Raw genomic sequence first — 19,264 nt, forward strand, 5'->3', positions numbered from 1 at the left:
TAAATTAGTTTTTTATAAATATTAGTTAAATAAAATTTATCAACAAATTTTGGCCCCTATGCGTCTATTTCATTAGTATATTTTTTATATCACAAATATATCCAAAAAAATAAAACACTAAAATAACTTAAAATCTCAGATTGTATTTAACTAATACATTGTAAATATCTCGAAAAATAATTGAAAAAAAAAATTATACTTTTGAGAAATTTATTTAATACATTGAAACAAATGTTTAAGAATTTATTAAAAAGAAAAAAATATATTCTGGACTTGTCGAACTAAACCCAACTCGCAATCACAAATTGTAGCGGAGGGTTTGGACCTTGTCATTACCGAAGTGGACTTTGTAGAGCCCAGGGGATCGAACTTCGAGTGGATGAAGCCCTCTATTTAATTGAAAGAAAAAATATGAAATGGTGGCAAGTTTCGGTACCGTTAAAGGAAATCGACACTAAATGCAAACTGAAATCTTTCATTGCGATATTGCTGTATACACATTGTTAGCTGAAAAAGGCCTCGCTATTGCAACTTTGATTAAAAACATTTTTAGACTTGGTTAATACTGGCTAATACTATAAACGATAGAAAAACAAGGAAAAAACTTTATTCTATTTATTCTACTTTGAGCAAATTCAAATGATTATGAAGAATATACATAGAATATACATTTAACCAAACCAACGTTTGAACCAACTGGCTTCCGTGGTAGTGGTGGTGATGACGTCACTAGCCATAGGATCGGCGTATATATCCTTTGTGACAGGCTTCACGGAGCGATCGAGGCGGAAACCTTCACGTAGGTCTCGTAATAGTTCCGGTTGCGGATGGCGACGTTGCCACTCAGTTGCTGAAATTTAACAAATAGTGAAATAAACTTACATTACTACTGTAACGAAAATCATCATAGTCTCATAATCTTCTTTACCGACTGTACAGAAACACCTCTTTTGGTAGCACTGTCTGAAATTGCCTGCCACAGTCCAGTGAAATAATACATAAATTAAAACTTCTAATAGATAATACGCTTTTTAGGATATTAACTTTATTAGTGTATTTTTTGTCTTAATAATAAATAACGACAAACGAAATAAGTTGCCCATTCAGTTCTTTACATGTCTTAGTCATAACGCGCCTTTTTGTGAAAGTTTGACAGCAAGGGATAGTTGTTTTAGTTTACTGTGTAATTTACATGAGAAAATAAATATTATTTTACTAACATATATAGTTGTTTTTTTTTCTCTTCTGCACAAGTATATATTAAATAATTGGTCAAGCCAGTTTTGAATTCAAAAACATATTAAACGAATCATTTTTATAAATAATAATTTAAAAGGACCATGACGCAATTGGCTGTCACCCTATTGATGTAGAGATTCAAGTACATACTCAATAGCATTTATGTATAATACACCTCTTTTTAAGAATATATTGAATAGCATTTTGGCTTGCTCTGGATTTGGGAAGCCAACGTGTTTTCATTATCATCATGTCTACCACAGGTTATCCTCTGCAGGGCATATACTTCCCCCACAGCTTCCCATTACGAATGGTTGGAAGAGGCCAGTGTCCATCGTGATCCGACGATCTTTGCAGATTGTCTGTCCACCCCGTAGGTGGACGTTCTTTACTGCGCTTGTCAATCCATGGCCTCCACAGCAGAACTTTAAGTTCTCTGTGGTCATGTAGACTATATGACTTGGGCTCTACCGCTTCAACTCGCCAATACGCTGGTCTAGGCCTGTTACTTTTGTTCGTCTACGCATCTCCTCATTCCTGATTCGATCTCGTAGATAAATGCTCGGGAGCATAGCCCTCACTGTTGCTCGTTGAATCAATGTCACTCAAAATTTCTAACACCATGGTGATAATGCTAGTTGGTTTACTTACGACAGTAAGGTTCCCTCTCGGTGGTGAGCACAAAGTAAGCTCCTCTGGCTTTTGGTGTACCTGCCCCTCCAATCGCTCGTATCCCCATCTCAGAACACGATGCCGCCCTGTTGCACGCCGCTTCTAAAGTTGCATTCACACTGTAAATCGTAAAAATAACAATATTTATTGCGGTTGATTTTATTTACAAAAAGTATGAATGTAATTTGCTCATTACACTAAATGAAAATGTGATTAAACTTATTTTAAACGTGTTTAATGCCATTTATGTAAGTAAAAGACTAACACTACACTAGAAGACATTAATAAAAGTAAAAAAGATAATATTTATATAAAAGTAACTACATTATATATAGCTATTACATATAACCTGGAGTTTTTTTTTTTCTGAACATCGTTGACCAGTCATAAAATACTGTCGTCATACTGTTGCCTTAAAGAAAGAAAAATAATGAATGCACAAAAATGTTTATGAACAGGAAATTCATCAATGAAATAATAAATGGGATATCTTAAAATTTAAGCGCCAATTTGACATTGGATTTTTATTTTAATTCTTGAACCTTTTTGTAATGTATTATACAAAAATATTTTTCCTTTATCATGCTGTGTGTACATAGAAACGCATCTTTGATTCATCAGTTATTTATTAATAAAAAAAAAACTATTTAATCGTACTTTGGCTGTATCTTGTTGTGTGTACTCTATAAATAAATAACAAATCGGTTCATGGGCACCCATAATTAACGACGCTATAATTTTGAATGTAGAACATATTGAAAATAGTTATTCCGATCATATTAAGTGTTACATTCTTGCTTACCCTTCATAAGTCAAATTCCACTGGTGTCCTCTGAATGAACAGTTGTTATTGACCAAGCTCTCGATGAACAAGAGATATGCTCGACCGTGGCTGCATATCGCTTGTTGAAGTCCTGAGAAATAAAAAAAGTTTGGAAAATGACGTTTTTGGTTATTTATGATTGTAGCTACTTAAACCATTCTATCTACGAATATAGTAAAGAAACATCACCGTAACTGTATGTATCTCATGAATAATCTACCTACATAAATCGAAAATTAAATCGCACCAAAAAATATTAAAAGGTCTACTCAAATTACCATTCTCGAATATTTAACAAAATACATTTATAAATATGTGTATATATGTGTTTATATAGACATATAAATATATATGTATATATATATATAATAGTAAGGTTTTTATGTATATATATATCTTTACATAGATTTGACCATATTGAGACAGTTTGCTCGCTCGAAGCGGATTTTAAATTCGGAAGAACGTAACGTCTTTATAAATCTACTCAAGGTTTTAAGGCAATATCTGTCAATCATTATGTAAAATGAAATAAATTAAAAAATATGTAGTAAAGTAGGATCGTTTTTTACTTTAACAGATATGTGTTAACAATTATAAATTACGAACAAATGTAACTATACCACATGTTAATAACGGCTACAGCATCTACCATTTGTGATACCAGTTACTGTTTTATTAAAAACCGGAGTAAGACAAAAACTTTGTAATGTTGGTGTTAATTTAGTTTTAATTTCTGATTAGTAATATTAAGTGTTATATTAGTATTAGTAAGTGTAAGTAACACGAAAAATGTGTTTATATTGTTGACATGCTCTGTCAATAAATATATAAAAATAAATTTAAGATATTATAATATTCATGTTTATAGTTCATATTTTATTTTTAACGAGTAAATCAATGGCTATATTATTATCAAATATTGTAATATATGTACATGTTAAATCTCGATTGGTTATGGGTGTCACAAGTTTATATAGGTGAATATAAAGCTCATTTGTCAGCATAAAGCTTTAAAGGTTTACACCAATTTCCATTTAAAGTGTTTAAAGTGATCACTCTGAAATATGTCACATTTTGTTGTTTTTTTTTTGGAATGCGACAGGCAACTACTGACAGATAGAAAAAAATGATAAATTTTAATACGTAGTACTACGAATTTTGAAAATAGTTTTTACTTTATTACCATTACGTTATTTATTATTTCTGAAATAAACCAATCATCAAATTACTTACTCGAAACAGGAAGAATTTTAGACCAGATTGAGTCGGATGCGTTGTTACACCCCGGCTGTTTCATTCCGCCATTAGGATAGAAATCGGCATGACCTGTTCATAGATACATTTGCTTTGACTACAATGGTATCAAGCGTCGTTTAGACCTGATCAGACCAGCACGTGAGGCTGCGGACTTGCGGTTGCCGTCCAATCAACCGGTGATCAAAACTTTACCCAAGTTATCACCGACTTTCCTGGCTACGTGATCGTTAAACTATAAAATCGGCTTTATGGACATAGTGGCAAGGTAAAGATGTATAATACCTGTCTTAAAATGAATCCCCATTTTTCTGGATTACGCCATAATATAATAACGGCTTTTTAAATTTCAATCATCTCTATTACATATTTCCTAATAAATTGTAGTAGATTATTATATATATTATATACAATTTCTAATGTGCATTTGCAATGTTGATAAATAAATCGCAAAGAGAATGTTTTGATATTATCTTGTCACCTATACCCATGTTGGATCAATATTGCATCAAAAAACAAAACTAAAAACGTTGTATTTTGATACACAAAGCATTGCAGTGAACACTGTGCTTTTGATTTCGTCATTAAGGTTCGAACTAATTACACATAGCTACGACAGGAAAACGTCTGTCGGGTCAGTTAGTATATTGATATTAAAATTTATTAATTTTTATTTGTGATAACCTAGCGGGTAAAGTCTGTGACTTGCGATGCTAAGTTGCGATTTCAATTCTCAGAAGATGCATACATCGTGTAAAGTACATGGCAACTATATCTACAAACAATGAAAAAAACTGACATGTATTAGGACAAAGATGAAAGAAAATCGTTATAAAAAAGAGGTTTGTGTCAGAGCAGTGATAACCTTGCATTTTAATAACATAAATACTCAGCTGCCCTTAAAATCTATTTACGACAAGTAATTACAACAAATATGAAATAGTTTCACAACATTTTAAATATGTATGTGTAGATAAAATAAAGAAATACAGGCGGTTAAGTCATAACACCTAAATGTTCATTAATTTACCAGCGGGTTCAGGAAATCCAAATCCGATCCTTTCCAAAAGGCGTCCGTTTGTATGCATGACGTCCACAAAATCAGCATCAGAAGCATCCAGACGTTCTACTAAGTTGTTTGTACGGAAACATGGCTGAGCCGGATCTAGACCTAGAATATGAATCATTACTTTGATCACTATAAAGTATTATTTAAATCAAAATAAGACAAGTCGCATTAAAAAAACTTTGTACATTTTCTAAGACAGAGGCAACATAGTATACGAACTGCTCGATAACCATCAAAGACCGATTCATACCGTAACAATGTCTTGTAATATTTTTTCTTACAATAAATAAATTAATACAAGTTAGCCAATTAGTGCCTCGATATAACTTAATGAGAAACGCGCAGTTTGTCACCTTTATATTGTAATTAAGTTTTACATTTTAAGGTAATGTTCTAATGTTTAACGTATATCTTTCATTACATTAAATATAGGTTCAGACCTATAAGAGCACGACTTGTAAAAATACTGTATTTAACGGCATATTTAAACTATATATTATGATAATATAGAGAGTAACGTTTACGACAGTATTGTTAATGGATAAAAAGAGGAAAAATTACTTCAAAACTAAAAAAATGCAACAAAAAAGTCTGATTTTTGCTAGTTAAAAATAAGCTATATCTTTTATCCTACTTTTGTAATGAAACACGATTTCTCCAATATCTACAACTACAATATATACAACTTTTGTATTAAAAACTAAGACTTCCTTTAGTGTCTGTACATAAATAATAATAAATCTTGCGTTTATTTTCTACTAGGAACTATTCACGGATATTACCCATTCTATTAAGTTACCAAACGTCCTTTTTAAGAAAAGTGCAATGGCTCATTGACTTTATTAATGTCTCTATATGTAACGTATTTTCTTGTAAATAAAATTAGAAAAAGTTAAATATTAATATTAAATGATTGATCGCTTTTTTATAATAATCTTGTCAGACATGTAATGCGTCAAAGGTGTAATAAACAACTCATTAAAACCACGTTGCAGCTGTCTATATTTACTCTAAGTTTATCAATTACAATTTATACTCGTATATATTTCTGCGCCGACATTATCAAATATATATCGTGACCAACCACAGCAAACAATAAAATTTATTACGAAGTAAATTAAAATATAAAAATGAATTTTAAATACATAATGAAATTTTAAGACAATTTAATTCGTTGTAACATAATTACTGATTAATTGGAAAAACACGAGGAAAAGGTTTCCAACAATTCTTATTTTTATTACAAGCTGCGATAATTTTCAATTCACAATATTATAATTCAATTAATAATTGTGTGGTGGTAATTTGAAATTTTTATATCTTTGAAATGTTTATATCTTTACTTTTTACTGTTTCATCATTATGTTTATACATTACGTTTATCATTTTTACACTAAATACAAAAAAATAATAACATTATAATTCGTTCACGTGTACAACCTGTTTTTAATTTAATAACATACTATGTTTTACCGGTTTCTAAAGAAAAGCGACGCCTTTACATGATCCGAGAAAAGCTATGAGAATTTAATCTCGATGAGGGTAAACACAATTGATATAATTTAGAACTTTTGTATTTGGACTTGATAAAATATTCCTTTTGCTTCAAAATATTTAACCTTTAAGTAGACATTTATGTATACATCACTTTTTTAATTTCATTGTTATAGTTTGAGACATATGACGTTCGCAGCTGGACAAAGGCTTGTCACATAAATTTCGAATAAAACTGGTTGAAAGCCTCCTGCATCCTGACGTCCTACGCTACACTAGCTAGGTCCATGGTCTTTATACCAAAACCTTAAGGCCCCGGGTGCCATCTTTTCGGCGGGCTATGAAGTCTTCACATTACCACTTCAACGTACCCAAGTAAACCCGAGCATTGCCCACTCCATGGCTCGTCGAGTAACTGTTAACTTGCTTATAAAGCCCGAAATAAGAGACCACATTTCAGTACCGTAAGTCATTACTAGTAACTTAGTTTGTTCGAAGAAATTCATCTTAAAGCAATAGAGCAATATAGCCAGATTCGACTGTTAACCTCTGTCTCAAAGTTCAGATATATACCTTACTTGAAATATATTTACGTAAAATGTTTACACTAGCATTAAAAAATTTAATGGAATTTTCGTCAAAAACGCACCTGTGATTCTGGCAACGCGGCCTAAATGATAAGATACATAAGAAGAGATGTGAGCTCCGAGACTGTGTCCTATGAAGTGAAAGTCTTTTACTTTGGCTTCAGTCGCCTCCAATAACTGACGAAGGAACCTTGGTGTGCAAAGACAAAAAAGTTAATTTCTAAAAAGTTTTTTTTAAACATTTGATGGTTCATTTACAAACTTGAAACCGAAATATGTATTTTTAATTTTAACTAATATTATTTTAACCAGTTTAACCAAAAAGGACTTATTTGAATAATTACAATAGAATCGTTTTCACAAAAGAGGGCCGGGACCAAGGATAAAAATGTAATAAATTAAATAGCGGAAACATTAACCTTTTTACGAAATCTTTAAAGAAAGTATACAATTTACTTTAAAATTTTTCGAAGATTTCGGTCGTTTCACTTTTTATTTTTATTTCGTTACTCGCAAAACCATTTAAGTAATTAAAAAAAGATAAACTAAATGATTAATTATTTAAATAATTATTTACCCGGTAACGTCAGAACCAACTCTTCTGGTGTTCGCTACCGCTCGCCAATACTTCCAAGTATTTCCGCCGTTGCTCCAATCGACGGCAATGACGTTCACATCTCCCTATAAAGAGATGTCTAACATTAAATAAATATATGTTGGCGTGTCCTAACTGCAGAATCGCGTAATTGTTAAAACTGATTACTCTTTTTAAACAGTTTTGTAAATACTTAATTGTTTAAAAAAAAACAAATTATTGAAACTGTCCACTTTGGCATAATGGCGGATAACCAACTTGTTTGTTAATAAGTATAAATAAGCGTCGACGGCACAAAGGAACAGTTATGTGGTTGATATCTAAAGACATTTTTAATGGAACCTAAGAATCTCCGAAAGTATGTTGTATTGGAAATCATAAGAGTATTTTCTAAAAACATTACGAGTATTTATATGTGTGAGTGTATAATAAAAATAATGCATATAAAACGTATAACAGAAATTTGATAGACGATTTTTATAAGATTGTCAGAAGAGTCTGAAGCTAGCCGCTTCCAACAGATTCTATTAGATATCTTTGGGGGAGGCTTGTATCCTTTAGTGGACGACATACAGCAGAAATGATGGTGATGATAGAAGGCATGCTTAATCGGGGTAAAGAATTTAGAAATTTAAGTCAAACAATAGTTCACGCTTTGATTTAGTAAGACCACATAAAGAAACTATTACAAAGCATTCTAAAGCAATGAATAATACTATGTTAACGTATCAACTGTAAAGAGGTTCGCCTTGATCTTACCCACTCTAAAAAGGCCCGAGTCATAGCGGTAACCCAGGAAGCATTGCTGTGGCTCATGAAACCATGCACAATCATAATTGTCCTTCTGTTCGGGTCGAAATCAACCCATTCGAGACCAAATTGGTCTCCGGGAAAAACCTGCAAAAAATACGTATTAAGGTTCGACAAAAAATGTTTAACGGAATCACCCGATGAAGTTAGATCGTAAGGAAACGTTTTGTATCGATAACAACCGGTATGTCATGTTTTTCGAAACTAATGTGTATTTTTGTCATATCTAATATCATTTTGAATTTAATAGTAAATTTGTTTACCTGTGATTCGTTAGCTATAACCGGTCGTTATTGATACAAAACGCATTAATATAAATTTATTAGCTAAATAATTTTTATATTCTAGTTGTGAATACAAATAATTTTTATATATGAAGTAGTTGCCCCGAAAGACTTCATGATCTCAATAATTATTACCTTGTCGTAACCAGAAGAAAAATCAATAAAACGTACTTCAGAGCGATTACTTTATTTATTGATTTAATGCCTTAATAATGTTTTTATTTTGTTATTTACTACGTTATTTATATAAATAATTATAACATGACTTCCTTAAATCCCAATTTTAGGCACAAGCAAAATTAAGTTACTAAAACACCAATAATAAAAATATGGTAATATCTAAAAACTTATAGTAAATAGCATAATATTTTGATAAATGTAATAAAGTTTGATTATTTGATAATTACCTGAACTCTTTCTGGTCTACGGCGAGAGGAAAAATAAAAATGTGTATTAACTTGCTCGACCGAATCCGGTTGCATATTGATAAGTAGTCGAGTGAAAGGTCCCAAACCGAAGCAGTCTACCGCATCCGGAACGGGAAGATTAGTTGAAGTTTCCTAGGACAAAAGAATTCATATATAGAACGGTCCAGTAATGTGAGAAACACGACTCAATATATATAAAGTGAGCCAATGCTTATAACGACTAAACCAAATAGAGGCAAGCTTATAAAAATAAAAATACATGTTCAATAACGTAGACAACATTTATTACATGCACGGCTATGTATATTAACTATAATTAGAGTCCAAGGACGCGGTCCTAAAGAGTAAAAGAAAACCGGATTATGAGGAATGCCCTATCACATTCGTCAAGCGACAACTTAGGCTGGGAACGCTTGATGATTGGAATAGGAGGTATATGGAAGGTACGACGGCATCGACAATGCGTAAAATCTTCCCGGACGCCGCCTCAGCCTACCCTTTGCTCCGCAGTATCGAAGTGGACGCGTTCTCGTCCATCTCTTCACGGGGTACGGGGCTTCTCCGAGTATCTTTACCGGTTTATGCTCAAGGAGGACCCCTCATGCTTCTGTGAACCGGGCATGGACCAGACCGTGGTCTACCTGGTAGTCCACTGCCCCGCATTCGGAGGTCTCCGGCTGGACGCTGAATGCCAGTTAGGCAGGAAGATAGAGGAGGCGACTATTGCCTCCATCATGTTAGAAGAAGAGGAAAGAAAATCGTTCCTCAACTACTGTAAGAAGTTAGCCAAAACAGCAATAGAGAGAAATAAAACAATTATAAGCACAAATATTGTGTATTACTAGGAAGTCGAATAGTAAGTAAGCATATTGCAATAAGGAGAATAAAAGATAAAAACTGTGATAAATATATGTACATAATAGAAGTAGTATAAAACTGAGATTAAAGAAAATCGAAAATAAAGATACCTAGAATGTAGTAGTTGAGGATGTTGAGGATGTATGGCGCATAGAAAGAAAAGAAAGATTGAGAAAATTGTGGAATGAAGGAAGTAGAAAGATAGATTATGTGATGAATGAAAGAAGAGAAAGATAATAAAAAAAGAGTGAAAAAGTCAATAAATAAAATTAACAACCCTGTTCCTCCCAAAGATAGGGGCGACACGACACGACGATAGGGGATACGACAGGCCACTAATAGCAGGGGCCATAAAACAAGCAAACTGCTAAAGGACTCTATGCGGCATTGTGTTTATTAGAACATAACATACAATATATTTACTAATACGTAAACAAATACCTCAAATGTTCCATAGTCCTCGTCACTGTATGTAAATGTCACGTTGTTCCTCTCGTTATGCCATTTCATAAATTCATTAAGGTCTTCGGGGCTGATGTGATTTTCTACTGTAATAAAAATAATGAAGAAATGGTTAGTCTGATAATTTTATCATTGATTTTAAATATAATTTTATGATTATGTGCAGATGATTTTTTCAATACGTAAAAAGATAATTTTATTAGCAACTGCTCCATTAGATATAATTCGATATTTTGTACCTGTAGGTAGGTTTATGTAGGCTCATAAAACAACTCGAAAACTAGTGCTAAGGCAACAGCTTACTCCAGGAAATTGATTAAAAAATCTGTGCCACATGTTTATAAAATCCTTACATTCAAAAAAGTTTATAATTTTTATACACCGTGTGATTCAATTTTTTCTAATCCTAATGTTACCTAAATGTCTCCTGTGTTGTAAATGATAAACAATATATCAATTTGCAATGGCTGGATTTAAAAAAATAGCATATATTTAATACCATGTACTCAAAATTATTACATATGCGGATATTGGACATGAGCAGCGCCAGACCATGGCGATTTTTGGAGAAGGCCTTGCAGCTGTCGGCTGACACAATGGTGATGTCGAACTTGATTTATTACTTGATTCCAGTTTGTCATTTATTAATGGAGCAGTCATATGATATAATCATTCCACTTTCTTCGCTTATATTGTCGTACGATTGTTAGGACTAACCGCGTTATGAAAATATCATTGTCTTTCATGCATGTGTTTTATTGCAATCATCTTAAAAAGTTAAACTTTAAAACACATCAACAAATGTTAAGAATATATTTGTTATTATGTGATATCTACCTACTTTAAATCTTTACATTTTTTGTTTTGAACCATATAACATAATGATCGCGTGTACCTATCAAATCTTATAGTAGGTTTAATTCATGTGATTAAATACTATTGATAATAACGTAAAGGTTCCCGTTTAATTATTTAAATGTTATATAATGTCATAATTTTCATGATTCAGTATGTTGTACTTATCTAAAACAACAAATCCCATGAGCCGAGCGTGTGAATTACGTTCACGCAGACTCAGATCCAGGATGTGGTTGCTTTCAATCTTTAGGGATGTCCCAGGTAAATATTAACAAACAATAGCGAGAGAAACATAATAAATGATTAATTTAAATAATGACTAACGTGATGCATTGTGAATTTTCGACCTAAAGATGCATCGTTCTGGTGTTAATTTATAAACCCAATATCGCAATGAATCATATTATCGTATGCGACAGTGAAATCTTTACTGCAACGTCGCAGATATAATACAACAACTCTATCTTTGACTTTTGATTTTAACATCTCGTATGTTATATATTATCAACATAATGTCAGCCGATAGACGCACGGTGCGCGTCTTAGGCCACTGCCAAACATCACCAATGACAGGTCTTGCGCTCTATGTGACTTCACGTAATATAATAATAATATATATTAATCAATATTTAGGTTATATATAATGTATGTATACATGTCATAATGACTCTTTTTAATGGAAATTTTTTTCTCTTAATATCTATTTGATTGTCCTAACGTATTTTGTTAGTTTTTCTACACTTGTTGCCAATATCTAAAATATTTACGTTAAAGTAAAAACTTAAACAATGTTGGGATAGAGGTTAGGTTAGGCGGTGGAGCTACGTTCAAATCTAGTCGTGGCTTGGCCACTCACAGTGAAGCTAAGTGACCCTAGTTTCGGAGTTGAATATGTGAGCCATGGAACAAAGAGAAGTACATCTGCTTAACGCACAGTCGCAAGAGCATAAGCAATCCGCTCAATGTGTCGCTCTCTCTACCCTCCTCGACCAAAGGGGTAGAGCTATAGTAAATAATTATATACCACAGTCACCGCAGCGGACTGAGAAGGCCTTGTACGTACGTATATGTACTTATTCGTGGTGAGATTTCGATCCTTTGGTGGACTCGTCTTAAGACGGGGCTTCGAGGCTGGCGGTCGGTGGCAAGGCAGGAGATATATAGATATATATAGCATGTAGTGTTATTGCTCTCCTTGTTTTCTGAAACTTTCAGTGTCGGATACAGGGACTTCCCCTTGTCCTCCTTAAGCGAATAGGAAGAGAAGTAAGGTGCACTATGTACGGAACATTCACTGGGAGGAGAACGGGTGTTTTATCTTCTCTCGATGGTATTTATGTGAAAAAGTTTTCGTAGCCCTGCGAAGGAAATTCATCAATTCATTCAATACATTTGAACTAATGCGGGAGTAAAGACGGGTTATGTCGGATCTTAGCTCTATAAGAGCAGATACTGGTATCGAGTTGATGACTAAAGTTGAAGACTAAAGTTAATGGCGGAAGTTCAAGGCTGCGAATGATTAATATTAAAAATCCACCAGGAAAAGTAACCAAGAAAAGTCTGTTAATAAATTAAAATTCAATGCCAAATGATAAAAGTTTGACAATTTGGTGGTAACCATGGTAGTGAATTTACCCAGATTAAGAAATACTAGAAATGACTACGGATACGTTTATTAATTTTGTGTCGCATTTTATTATTAAACGACGCATGCACATCATTTGCTACTGCATGAGGAAGTAAATAAAATTAACCTCGGTCTTCAACGAAGTATTGAAATTAACGATGTTTGCGAATTGTTTAAATAATTTTTAATTATACACATATAAACCCTATTTCATTGTAAAAAAAAACAATTCTCCTTTCTCCGTAAGACTAAAAGTGTGTTTACTCGAGGCAAAAATGTTAGTCTACATTTGACTTATGACGATTGTTCCCGTTTACTCTTCGCCTGCTCTGCGTGAATTATAAATAACCTGTGATTCCTAAATTTATTTACAATAGTCAACAACCATTTAACTTCATCTGTCGCTTTCACTTGGTTATAAAAATGCGGGAGCACTATATTATCTCTAACCGGCGAATATAACATATTTGTTTAATTCTTTCATTTAGTAAAAAATAAAGTTCCTTCTATTCGTAAATATTCAAGCGGCACAACGTGCTGTCGTCTGACACAAACCTCAATAACAGTTGATCGCGAATAAGCCCGCACGCCAGAGGCCAGAATCAGTTCATCACGCGAACGTTTGTCCTTCTCAAATACATAGTTAATCATGATAATAGTTAAGTGGTAATTAGATTTCTTGCTTAATTAGGCACTTCTCAGATTAATATCATAATATTAATTGTACGCGAAAATAGATAAAAGGTTGGTTTGTTTTATAAAGGGTGATTGGTTACAGGTGTAAAAGCCTTAAAGTAGTGTATTTATTTAAAAATTAATAATTTCAGTAACAATACATAACGTAACGATAATATAATAAGAAAAAGCGATATCGAATAACTTCATATTTTTCATTTATTACATAACTATAATAATATAATACCAGACATATATTTCACGTGAGAATATGTTACAATAATCCTCCTAAATTTCATTGAGCAAGTTCTTGTCAATCTTTTTGCACTTTAGCCTGTGACGGATTCTATCTCCCCGTGGAACAAGATTCATTTGAAATTTTTATTGACAGCAGTAATCCGAAGCAATATGGATTGTTAGACATTTCGCCTTTCGTTCTGTGTATAAAAAGTATATTACATTGAAAGAATAATAAATTTAAAACAAGAAACTGGATGTTGAGTTGATAACTTATACAAATGATCTTTCTACTTTGACTTCTATCAAAATTAAAACTTTTGTTTTAATGTTGAAACAACTGCGGTAAACTATCGTATGTATGCTGCATTTACTTCTCTTTTCTTTTCAACCGTTAGACGCCTACTTCAAGGCATAGGTCTCCCTCAAAGACATCTATAGGATACCATAATCGTGATGATTTTCAGGTGCGTTGGCGATCGCAGTTTGATACGAGGGCCAAACTGAAAGTTTTTAGAACTGGCAATTTAAAAGCATTATATTAAAAAAATAAGTTTAAATTTTGAAAATAGAACTCTTTACTAATAATATTGAGTATACATTTCATTCATTTGTCATTTGTTTTACGATTTGGCGGCAAATTGAAAATTGTCTGTGCACGTCAGAATGAATTTAAGCCGAGAAAATTTTCGTGCAATGATTTTTTATGACTTTCGATGTCATATAAGTCAACAAGAAAGTTATGATAGACTTCGATTGGCTTTTCACGATGAAGCCCCATCTCGTGCCACAGTTTACAACTGGTTTAATGAATTCAAACGTGGTCGAACTAATCTCACCGATGATTTGCGTGAGGGACGGCCTTCTACAGCGACGACTGAAGACAATATCAGTGTTGTGCGGCGTATGATAGAGACTGACAAAAGAGTGACCTATCAGCAGATTCGGACAAGTCTAGGCATAGGTATGAGTCAAGTGTACAAAATCCTCCATGAACATTTAGCGGTCAGGAAGCTTTGTGTCCGCTGGATACCGCATAATTTGACCGAGGCTCAAAAACTCCGCCGTGTTGATTGGTGCCGAGAAATGATCCAAAAATTTAACGGAGGTGACTCAAATGCTGTGTTCGACATACTAACGGGTGACGAAAGCTGGATTTACTGTTATGATCCGGAAACCAAAAGACAGTCTGCTCAGTGGGTGTTTCCTTCCGAAGAGTTGCCAACTAAAGTGAAGAGAGGTCGAAGTGTTGGAAAAAAGATGGTGGCCTCGTTCTTCGGAAAGACAGGTCAATACGCGACAGTTGTCTTAGAGGATCAGAAAACGGTTAATGCAGAGTGGTACACTAACAACTGTTTGCCACTTGTCTTGGAAAAAGTTCGAGAGAAACGACCTCGCAGCAGGATCCTCCTTCATCACGACAATGCCTCGTCGCACACCGCCAGGCAAACGATCGACTATTTGGCGACCTCAGACGTGGAATTACTGGGTCACCCGCCGTATAGCCCCGACCTCGCACCCTGCGATTTTTATTTATTCCCGAAAATAAAAGAAAAACTTCGAGGAAAACATTTTATGGACGCCGAAGAAGCAGTGGCTGCGTTTCAAAACGCCGTCGAAGAGACCCCCAAGGCCGAGTGGGCAAGGTGCTTTTCTCAATGGTTCCATCGAATGCAGCGATGTATTGATGTAAATGGACGCTATTTTGAAAAGTTATAATAAAACTAATAACTTGCTAGAATGCTTAGTTTTTGATTTTCTAAGAACTTTCAGTTTGACCCTCGTATTATGACATGCAGAGGACGCTGCTGAAAGTGTGATAGTGAGTGCTACCGGGAATTGAACCCACCTCCTATGATCGCCAGGTTCAGTCATCTACCGCTACTACTGCTCACTGTTTTCAAAATTATATTTATGTGTTTTTCTTGACGATTATTTATATATTTAAAATATTTTCCACATCTTTTATACAAATGTCTGGTATTTCTCAAGAGAAGAATGCCAGAAGTGCCTAATTTGGTAGAAACTTAAACTTATTTGTTTTACCTATAATGACATGTTTAAAAGTAAAATAAATATTAGGGCTCCAACGCATCCTGAAAAGAGCCCTTAGTAAATTCAGTCGCGGTATGGTTGACTTAGAATAAACCGATGTGAAAAGATATCTTTATCGCAATCCACTGAAAAAGATTCTGTATTCTAATTTTGAACACTAAATTTATAGGTTTAAAATAAAATTATTAAAAAAAATTGTTAATTTTTTTATACATTTAATAATTCATACAAGCTAATAATTCTTTTTATACTCAAGCTACAGCATATATGCTTATCTATAAAACATAGAAGCTTATCGTTCAGCTCGCAATATGTTAAACTGATTTGCAATAACATGCTTAAAGTTGACAAACGCACGCTATATGTTAACGGAATGTTTTGACTATCGCACGATTATAAGAAAAAGCATCGTTTTAGAGCACGCAACCCTTTTGATGGTAGTAGAAACTACACTACCAAAAGTCATTTCTATCCTACGCTAAAATAGAACTTTGTTATAATTACATATTTATATATCAAATATTAAGTAAAGACATCGGTATTAAATAATAATTCTCACTATTTAATGTCAAGTAAAATATGTTAAAACAATTCATCGTTTTTTTTTTAATAAATAAATTAATATTGCCTCCTTACTTTATCATCTAATCGAAATAAAATTAATAAAGAAATATTAAAGTAAATATGTAATTTGCTTCTGTGGAATAAAATAAAAAATTGCAACATATTTTTACTTTAGTTTATCACAGAAATGCCAAGTACCTTTTTAAAAAGAATACAAGATGGTAAAAATTCTTTTTTAAAAAAAAAATACAAAATATGTATTGAATATTAATAGAAGTTATGAAAAATGAAGTTCTAAAACACATACGAAACTTCATAAATATTAGCATTGGAGTAAACTCGGTTAAATTTATCGTGAGCCACAAATAACTCAACAAAGAGCAGCATGTGGCTCGCGAGCCGCATGTTGTCCACCCCTGTATATCACATCCATAAAAATACGTCATTATTCATTAAACACTGACAAAGAATTAACATTGTTAGGTAAAAAATCATATAAATGATTTAATTATACCTACATTAAAATTTACTAAAAGTTAATAATATATTTTATTTATGACCCAAGGTCCAAAATAGATAGATAAATTGAAAATACTATGATAAGGAAATAAATTATCGCTAAATGCATTGTTGTAGGCATTTAATTAAAAGTAATTAATAAAACAAACTTACATTCGTCTGTGGTTACCCACGGTCGACTAGCGGATGCATTTGAACACAAAAAAACTAAAAGAGTTAAAAATCTCTGCGGTGTAAAAATGAATAGCATCTTAAAAAATTAGAAACTGTAGCTCCTTGTTAAGTCTTTAATTTGAATTTTGAATTCGGAACACTTTTATTTTTCTTTGTTGTAAACCATAGAAGCGGAATTATATAAAATTCAAATTTAAAATACTATGCGAAACGTCCTACTTGATAATAAACACAATTCAAACTATAGCGGGATACAATGTTACAAACAAATATATAACCGTCATTGCCGCCGGCGAACAAATTAATTCGCAGTACGTTCATTGCTCAGATACTAACAAAGATCGTCCGGAAATGTACACGCAGAGTACAACCAAAGATAATTTATCTGTTTATAATTAAAACTTTAATAACTTGTAGATAATCTAAATATTAAAAAACTCGCATAATACTTGTTGTGGTCTAAAATCACATATTGTTCAAATAAAGTGTTACGTATTTACTTTTAAGAAGAGTACAAAAACCAAAAAAATATTACTTTGACCGCAAATTACTTTATATTGGGCGTTTTCATAAAAATATATCGTTATTATTATATACATCCATGATCTAAGGACAAAAGTTGCGCTATATTATCCGGCTTTTCGTTTGACACATCGGGCACAAGAGCAAGATTTACAATAAAAATCTGCTGGGTTTGCTTTTGTATTTTTCTCCGTTTATTTAATATGTTTAGGAGCAAATAAACACAATTTACAATGTATTAATCCCGTCATCAACCAAAGAAATAATGAACCATATAAATAAAATGTACCTCTAGTTATTTGTTGAGGGAAGGCGACGTAAGTGAAGTGAGATATGAAAGAAATACAAAGAATGAAATGGAATGCAAGAAATTGTAACGAACTAAAGAGGAATATATGTATGACATTAAGATGGAAGAGTATGAAAATAAGAAAATACATTAAATAAATTGTTATTATAACTGTTCTCCTTGTGTACAGAGGACGTAGTTTGTTTGCTCGCTCATAGCCTCCATTCCAGAACCTTAAAGCCCCAACTGCCATCCGTTTAGTGTAGCCATTCTACCACTACCATTTTAACTTGCCAATCCAATTGGTTTTGTCGATTACTTGTATTCGTCTACAGATCTCCTCATTCCTGATTCCACCCTAGCAATAGTCAAATACTTGGTTGTAGCTTTGGTCGAGTGCGCTTTGCTCTGATAGAGAAGGACTGTGTGGACGTTGTTCTCGTATTTTCGAACGGGCTAATAAATATCTAGTATTTAATATCACACTATTGTTACTGTCCCTGTTTTCGGGAATAAGTGTTGCAAAATACCCGATCCGATTAAGAAATAAAGCGATCAACTTTTTTACTACACCGTCCCCCCTTCTGAGGTTCCAAAATTTCTATAGCCATGGCATGTTATAACTCATAAGATAGCAAAAAGAGACCGAACAAAATGGCTACTATATACAAGAGATAAATATGTACCTTTGAAAAGAGATGTCTCAATTTTTTATGTAAAATGCAACTGAACTTTTTCCTTAATCTGTGGGTATTATTTAACTGGCCAGTTCCAAAATCTTTTAGTGTCACAAATGTATCAGCAGTCGCTAGGTTTCCGTACCCTTAGAACTTTTTACTGTTAATAAGATCAATAACTTAGTTAAGTGCTTATTGTCTTTAAATTCCATTATCGGTTAACTGAATTTATCTTCAATGAAGTAAAACTAAGTATATAGTGTAACATTAGGGTAATGCCAACATTGCTGTTATCATTACGTAATTAATAAGTGGTCACAAAACTATAACATGTTTTACCTCATGAGTTGTGCTATGGAAACTCGATAGTTCGTCATCATCGATACATTAAACCGCCGGAAAATCCTACGATCTCCAGTACTTGCCTCTTAGACGTAATAACAATTACTGAAACATACAATAATTAGTCCAATTCATTAAGGTATTGTAATT

At 33.0% G+C, this 19,264-nt stretch overlaps 1 protein-coding gene across 1 annotated transcript; it reads right to left on the bottom strand.

Moving 5' to 3' along the window:
• Positions 1-671: 671 nt before the first annotated feature.
• Positions 672-17,416, bottom strand: LOC137929685 (pancreatic triacylglycerol lipase-like). Its single transcript, XM_068772743.1, has 11 exons — positions 17,264-17,416; positions 10,555-10,661; positions 9,235-9,387; positions 8,493-8,630; positions 7,716-7,819; positions 7,201-7,328; positions 5,019-5,159; positions 3,968-4,060; positions 2,714-2,825; positions 1,891-2,030; positions 672-850 (listed from the first exon to the last, which is right to left on the bottom strand). Exons 1-11 carry the CDS (start codon positions 17,358-17,360, stop codon positions 672-674), a joined length of 1,392 nt encoding a protein of 463 aa, XP_068628844.1. The 5' UTR covers positions 17,361-17,416.
• Positions 17,417-19,264: the final 1,848 nt, after the last annotated feature.

This window comes from Battus philenor, unplaced genomic scaffold, assembly GCF_028537555.1.
Source record: "Battus philenor isolate CCGP_79_NKW_IND1 unplaced genomic scaffold, ilBatPhil1.0.hap1 SCAF_5, whole genome shotgun sequence".
NCBI lineage: Eukaryota > Metazoa > Arthropoda > Insecta > Lepidoptera > Papilionidae > Battus > Battus philenor.